The sequence below is a fragment of the Ochotona curzoniae genome, unplaced genomic scaffold (assembly GCF_017591425.1).
Source record: "Ochotona curzoniae isolate NIBS_2020 unplaced genomic scaffold, NIBS_Ocur_1.0 contig_4792, whole genome shotgun sequence".
NCBI lineage: Eukaryota > Metazoa > Chordata > Mammalia > Lagomorpha > Ochotonidae > Ochotona > Ochotona curzoniae.
In genome coordinates this window covers 12254-20207 of record NW_024466389.1, presented here as the reverse complement: position 1 = coordinate 20207, position 7954 = coordinate 12254, and the positions used below count along the sequence as shown (strand labels likewise).

At 39.3% G+C, this 7954-nt stretch overlaps 1 protein-coding gene across 1 annotated transcript; it reads left to right on the top strand.

Annotated features, from left to right (window-relative positions):
* The first annotated feature begins 24 nt into the window (after nt 1-24).
* Nucleotides 25-7663, top strand: LOC121161573 (rho GTPase-activating protein 20-like). The gene is made up of 6 exons (XM_040988051.1): nt 25-127; nt 1468-1629; nt 4637-4746; nt 5434-5623; nt 6236-6347; nt 7308-7663. The coding sequence occupies exons 2-6, from the start codon at nt 1471-1473 to the stop codon at nt 7661-7663; spliced, it is 927 nt and encodes a 308-aa protein (XP_040843985.1). The 5' UTR covers nt 25-127; nt 1468-1470.
* The last annotated feature ends 291 nt before the right edge of the window (nt 7664-7954 follow it).

Below are 7954 nucleotides of genomic sequence, written 5' to 3'. Positions count from 1 at the left end.
GCGTGTCTTAAGCAGAAACCACAAGTTGACACCAGCAACTGCTCTGCACACATACCCGCAGACACCGCTATTTGGATCACTTTTGCAAGATGTATGTGAGAATGACAAGCTGCCACAGCCACTTTTGGTAAGCTCAGTTTGGTCTTCTATAGCTCAGTATTCGGAGAGCACCTGTTGAGGTGAAGTTTCCTCATCTTTGTATGTCTACAAACAGGAATAAGAGCCACTGGCTTGGGTTATAAGCTTTGTCCATATTAGTTAGTGGATTTTATTTTGTTGGGCAAGGCATTACCCTGTCAAGACATGAACACAATAAGAAATAGATTGTGTCTATGTTACTGATGTCAGCAAATACCTCATACATATTCAGAAAAACCAGAATACCCCTTGGTTGGTTCTCTGTAAGGCCGCCTTGCCATTACTTTCTCCTGTTGACTTCTTGACAAGTTGAGCTCTCTGTTCAACTTTCATGTTTTCAATCCCTGTTAATGTTGGACACTCAGTCTTACAACTCAGAATATATGAATTTTATTTATCTCTCAAGTGCTATGATGTTAAAATTCACCCTCTGAAGTGTAGGCATATTACATCCTAGCAATACTGTATTCCAGTCTGTCCAATGAAACTTAGATATTTTGGTCTGTGTCAGTGATAATTTATTATTAATTTTCCAGTGGTAACATTTGCTGAGTGTCCATTGTCCCTGGAAGCTCATCTCTCAATGTAGAGAATCCAAGTGCGAATATCAAGAAACTCATCAGTTTAGATACATGGCACATCTGTGCTAACTATGGCTCTTTCACAGGCAATATGTATCTATCATCACTCACACCTCAGTAAATGAATGCCAAAAAGCCTTAGTAATTATTGTGTCTTCAGCCACCAAATAAATAACCTGATCTATGGGCATTTTCTCAGGTTATCTTATTCTGAAGCTTATTCACATTTTTTTTTTTTACATTGGAAATGAAGAAAGTAGTAGAAAATTGAAAACTGGCAAGCAGGAAATGCAATCAAAGAAGGCTTGAAGAAGGTGACAGCTATTAAGAGTAGTTTAAAAAGAGAACAACTGGAGGATAGGGGTGAGATGTAGCCCTTCCATGGGGAACAAGAATGGGAAATTCACTTAGCAAAGGTGACGTATGGAGGCAGTGATCAGTGTTTGCTATGAAAGTACACAGAGGATGTGTCGAGGCAGAGAATTTGGATTTTAAACTTGCAGTGTCATGGGAGAGCAATGTTGTGGAAACAAGTGTTTAAGCTGTTTTATTTTGTGGAAGTGAAGTGTGTAAAGGATGCCTGGTGTTCCAAAATGTATTCAGAAATGTTAAAATGAAAATTTCAAGGTTTTAGATTGTGTTTCAGACCCAAAGCCTCACATATTTTAACTATCTGTCACAACAGTTGTACTCGGTGATTGTGGACAAGGGATACCATGTAACATTATTGCTTTTATTTTACCCATAGAATATGCTTTCCATAATTGATCAGAAGGGTCCTGTTACAAACGCAATCTTCAGCAAATGTGCCAGCTGGGAGGACTGTCTAGCCCTAAAGGAAAAATTAAACTCTGGAGAGCATGTCGATTGGGAAACCACATGCCCTGTTTTGGTGGCAACCGTCTTGAAGGTAGGAAAATTACTAGTACCGTGTATTGGCATATCGCTTCCACCAAGGTTGTCTCAAGCCGTTAAAGACCAAATGGATTCAGATTCTGAGGAACAAGAAAGAGGACACAAACTGCACATTGAATGCAGCCACTCCAGAGGCTGTTCAGTAGCAGAGGATTGCATCTGCTTTCTTAGAATTCAGATACTTCACTCTCCTTCTTCCACCTCAGTGCACTGTATGAAAAATGCCAGCATTAATAATATTCGCCAGTATGTTTTTGACATACAGATAAACTTAATTAAGCTCGCTGACACAAACCTTCATGCAGCATTTGATCAATATTGCTAGAGAAGTATACTGCTGCAAGCACACACATGCTCCAGGTGAGCCAGTAAATGCCAACAGTGGCCGTCACACGTTCCATCTGGCTCATCCTCATGCCTTCACATTCAGAATGTGTGAGTCCTTCTTTACTTGAGAATGCGCCCACACTGCCACTTTCCACCATGAGTGTATAGTAATCGCTTCCATCATCTGCCTTGACTTGCGCATCAAACTACAAAAGAAGGTGTGATCGACAATTATTTTGAGTCTAAATATTCAGTGATTTTAATGTAAAAATAAATACATTTGGAAATAAAACAGCTAAGTCACATGTTTTCAGATAGTATTGACTCACAAGAATGTGTGGCAGAAAATTGGAAGAATTGAATTTATCTATTTTGAAAATGAAGGATAACTGTGAACCAATAGATGTTTCTGAAGATCTCATTAGCTTGAGGCACATGGACTTCCTATCCTCCAATTCCATGGGTAAATAGCACCAGTTCCGAAAGATTTGTAATTGACCATACTGAATGCTCCTCAGTAATAGAATGCTGTCCTCAGAAATGTATGCTCTTGACGTCTGCTTTCTCCAGCCACTGAAGAGTCCTCTGGAGGCTTTGCATTCTGGGCCTTGATAATATCCTGTCCAATAGCTAGGGAATTGTTCTAGTCATGAAGAGAGCCAGTCCCTCAAATATAAATATCACATGTTTCTCAAATAGGTTATAGTTAATGTAGAATACAGGAAACATATATAGGAATGAAATGGGTGCTTTGTGATTTGATTTTGATTGTTTTTTAGCACTTGTTTATATTCCTGTGGAACTATATACTCTGTTTCCTTGGTTGAACATTATGATTAGTGGTGAGGCAAGGCAGAAAAAGGGACCCTCTTTAAAGTAATATTGCTTAAAATTCAGAATGAAATTCTGCTAAATGTATTTTACCAGCAATAATGCTATTTTGATAATGAATATCATTTAATATATTTCAATTTAACAATACTTCAATCGGAATCAAAACATATCACTGCATTGAAATGACTTGGTACCCTGAAGAAAATCTGTATACCAGGATCACAGTTTGTTTAAGTTGAATTGTCAATTAGAATAGCAAATATAGCTTTGGTGTGTATGTTCTATATACACTATGGTACCTCATCAGTGGTTCAGTGTCACGGGGTTCAGGAAAACAGTAAGAAGACAGGATGCAACCACACGTGAGTTTGGTCCACATTAGCCAAATGTTCCCCCAGACTGCCAGAATCTGAGAGCCGTCAGAGCTTTAAGACTCCATGTCTCAAATGTCACCTGTTAGAGAATGTAATTATGTCCATTCTCTTCCCTGCTCCATCCTTATACTCCTAAATGTATTTGCTAGTATATCTTAAATATTAAAGGAATAAAAACATTTTATTATAAATTAGAGGCATTGAAGTATTTGGGGACAATTTCTATGCCTGATTCCCACCTACCATAATTCTTATTTAACTGGCATGACTAGAATAAGTTATGGAATTATTCTGGTAAAGAACTCCATTGATTTTAGAGTTAATTTTGGTTTGAAAATTATTGATACCTTATGCTTTAAAAAAATCTGGATGGCTATATTAAAGTTTACCATGCATTTGCAAGTCAAAATTGGTAATATTTATGAGTTACAGGTTAATTAAAAAATAGCATGGGCATACTCTCACTGGGTTATAATCATGGTAGTTGTCTGGATGTATTTCTTCAACATGTTAATGTTAGGAAGATTCATTCCTGGGCTCTGTGGTTGAGACTGTGCAAACCGTATTAACAGGGATATGCAAAAACTTTTCTTCATGCTGTCACAGAGACAGGAAAAAACTTTGTGAACATTCATGGGCTCTAGTTCATGGTTCTAACATTGTTCATGAACCATAAATGAGCAATTAATTAAGACACAAGTCAAAATTCTTACTGATAGCACTGACAGTCTAGGACCTGAAATGGTGATATATCTCAATTGTGACAAGTGTGTTTTTCTGTGGGAATTGTACTGGCTCCAAAATGGTTGCATAGAAGAACTTGTTCCTAAGTATTGGAAAGTTGATAATATACAGAAGATACTTTTGCATGAAATGAAAAGAGGTGATTTTCTATAAAGACAGTAAGATTGAGACTTAAGAGTTTTTGTCTTGGAACAGACAGCTCAAGGCCAAAGGCTACGCCTTCATTTTTGTATTTAAGAACATGCATGAGTTCTAAGCGTTAAATCAGCCTGGCTGGAAATAACTAGGCACAGTGTGTGTGCTTCCTCTGATGTCAAGAAAGTAACGGCAGTAAGGAGGATGCATCGTTCCATCTTGCCGCTTTGTACTAGTTTCTTCAGTTGCACAGAAAACAAGGAGTGTCAGATGATGTGAGGAGACTTTCAGTGTCAGTGCTACACACACACACACACACACACACACACACACACACACACACACACACACACACAAACTGCTTTCATGCTGCAGATTTTCATCAGAGAAAATCCAATCCCATGCTTCTGGATGGTAAAGTCAGTGGAAAGCTAACTGAGGTCTGTGTAGGTCACATATGGGCAGTTCTGAAATAGCTGGGTACGAAACTGCTGCACTGTTTTCTTAGGAGACTGAGCGATGAATGCTCTTACCATGGGAATAATACTTATGTGTGTATATGTGTTGTGTGTATTTTATCTGTACAAGGACTTACTTCAAAACATTCCTGGAAGTGTACTCACAGCCAACCTATATGAGAAATTCATTGACGTTCTGGATGAAGGGAATGAGGAGGCCAAGATAGCCATGATTCTGAGGTAAAAATGTGATCATTATTCTCTTCAGCATGTTGAGAAAATACAACCACCATTGTCTTAGAAAAAGAGCATGCTGGGTGTGATTTTATTGCTTAATCCATTTAAATCACACGAATGTGTTTATTTTGCCAGGCATAGAGGCCAGTTTAGAGAGGTAATCCTTGTTACTGTCACTCAGGTCTTGTTTCTTTGTACACATCCTAACAGAGGACATTGGAAGAGGGTAAATCCTTTGTTTCAAGCTAGATTCTAGAAGATAAATGAGCTCTGAATGTTTGTGTGACATTGCTAGTGATGTAGTGAATCCAGTGAAACATTGGCTCAGCAGTCATGCCAGGCTGGTGTCATTTGCATATTGGATAACCTTTCATCTCTTGCCATGAGCATCATTCTTGTGCTAGTGACTTATAAATGAGAGAATCTCTTTATAGTCTATTTCTGTTTTCATTTAGTAGGGTTTCCAGATGGTCACAGTCTAAAATGCAAGGGTATTTCAAGTTTTCCTCTGTTAATTTACATATGAATAACATGTGCTCATTTAACACAAAATTTAGCGGATTGAGAGAAACAATTTTGAAGACATTTTGATACATCTTGCAATGTTTTCATTGTTTTTATCAGTGGTTTATAGAATGTTCCCATTAATCTGTGAGTAAAATGTACTGAGCTAACATTTTCTGTGAACAGGCTTTTGCAACAGCTGCCTAAGCCAAACGTCCATCTCCTGCAATCTCTCTTTCGCTGTTTGTGCAAGATTTCACAGAATTCACCCTCGAAGGAAATGACAAGTTCTAACTTGGCTTGGTGCATTACCCCGAGTCTTCTACAGCCACCAATTGCCAGCATCTTAGATAAAGGAACAGAATGGAAGAAAAAAGTAATGATGTGTTACATTTTTTTTTCTATAGGGGGTTGTTTTTCCACCTTGATCATGACGTTAAGTTAGGGGTGAATGAGGCCCCAGGTTGGACATTGGAAGCAACGATTCACCTCATTCCCACCAAAACTCCAAATATCAGATAGAGAGAGGAAGATGATATGATATAATGAATTTGGACTTAAGATTGGACAAAGCAGGATTCCAGGCTGGGTCTCTTGTGACAATATTCTTTCCAAGGCAAAGTTGTTTCATGCAAGTGATTTCAGCAGTTACAATACCAGGGCATCTGGGTTGTCCTGAGGAATATGGACACATGATTGGGCCTTTTTCTTCTGATAATGAATCAGAGAGATGCCAGGTTCATCTCTGCAACTGGAATGTAAAGCTAATCAAAGATCTCACAGCTACCTAATGGTGCACAGCATGCCATACAGAGCCTCGGCCCTTTCCCAAGGCCGTAAAAACAGACATACATACATTATGACCACTCTGAATTTTTGTCTCTGAATTTCACTTTCTCATTAGATCCAAGTTTCACATGTGCAGTGGGATTTATAATGATGCTAGATGTAAAAGTACATCATCTTCCTTTTACCCTTTGTTTTATAGGTTGCTTTTGTACAATTTTTGCTTGATCACTGCTTCAAGATTTTTGGAGATGACTTCACCCCCACCATCAGAGATAACGTAACACATATGGACCACAATCTAGAAGCTTCAGGTACCAGGCTTGATTTCTTTTAAAAAACTATTTTTGATTTTTATTTGAAAAACAGTTATAGAGACAAGAATAAAAAGCTCTTCCATCCACTAGTACACTCCCCAAATGGCTGTAATGGCTGGAAGCGGGCTGGTCCAGAGCCAGGAGCCAGGATCTTATTCCATGTCTCCTAGATGGGTGCAGGGGCCCAAGGAGTTGAGTTGCCCCTCACCAATTTTGCAGGACATAAACAGGGAACTGGATCAGAAGTAGAGCATCCGGGACATAGTACGGATAGTAAGCCAGCAGAAAGTGAGGCAGGTGTTTCAGCATCTTCCAGACCTGATGGAGATCAAATCAAGGTGGATTTCCCTGTGCCTTGCTTTATTTGGCTAAATCTCATTGTAGTAGCCATTGGTAAATTGATTCAATAGCTGGGAGGGCCTGTAGTCCTTATTTTCTGCCTCTCTCCTCTGTCTCACTTTGCACTTCCAATACATAAGTAAGTAATCATGAAAGAAGTACAATAGTAGACAGGCACTTGGATGGAGATCTAGGCTACTGGGTCACACCTAAAATGACTGCAGTTTATGACATTGGGCTAGATGAAATCGAGGAAGTGGCTTAATCCAGGCCCTCTGCCAACATGGCAGCTCTCCAGGTCTTTGAGTCGTAACTGGTATTTCAATTCATTTTGATGGAAGATTTGAAGGAGATGGAATATGAATGCATGTGATTAGGAAACTTACCCATGAACCTACTGATTGCAGTTATAATAAGGATGGCTGCACATTGGCATACTAAGCACCTGTTAATGCAGTGCAACAAACCGTGGCTGTTCAACTCCTGGTTTCAATACCAATTCCTGAAAGGCAGGGAGAAGAGCACATTCACTCCACCCAGGACTTTGAACTGATTTTAGTCTGTAGAGCTTTCTTCACATTGACTGATTCATTGATATTTTTTCCTGTCCATTTCCAGAAGCATGCAGTCATCCAGAAAACGTGGGAATGGGATTCCATGAGTTGAACACTACATCTAACCATCTCACTTCTTCCTCACATTCTCATCTGAAGCCTGCTCGAAAGAAACATTCCATTAAAAAGTGGTTAGCTCAGCGTGTCTTTGGCAACAAGCACAACAAGGTGGCACCAACACCTACTTTGCCCACTTCTAAACAAGCACCGCTGTTTGGGTCACCCCTGCGTGATATATGTCCCAACGGCCAGCTGCCAAAGTCAATTTTAGTAAGTTTCAGTGTACTCTTCTATACCCTGGCATTTCTGAGCTACAGATTTATCCATGTTTGTCTCAAAAATGAAAAAGTCACTGGATGACCTCCTTCTGTGGCTAAAAAACTTTCTTCACTCTTTTCAATGCAAAATAATCTGATTTATCTATTGCCCTGTGGTAAGGGAAAATGCATAGAAATACAGAACCACAGAAACTGTGTTGCTGATTTCAGGAAAGACTCCCATACCCCCTCACACACTAATTGGATCTGAATGTCTGAGTATCAATGAGCCCACTTCATCTCGCTTTCCCCTCTTGGCTTGTGCAGAACTCTGCGAATCTCACATTTTCTTTCATGTTCTCTGCTGGACTACTTTGTCTCACAACTCAACACC

Excerpts from the sequence above, each read along its gene's own strand:
- LOC121161573 (XM_040988051.1), top strand. The coding sequence starts at position 1,471 with ATGCTTTCCATAATTGATCAGAAGGGTCCTGTTACAAACGCAATCTTC. Across the intron at positions 4,747-5,433 it reads AAGATAGCCATGATTCTGAG|GCTTTTGCAACAGCTGCCTA; the intron begins GTAAAAATGTGA and ends TTCTGTGAACAG. Across the intron at positions 5,624-6,235 it reads GAACAGAATGGAAGAAAAAA|GTTGCTTTTGTACAATTTTT; the intron begins GTAATGATGTGT and ends TTTGTTTTATAG.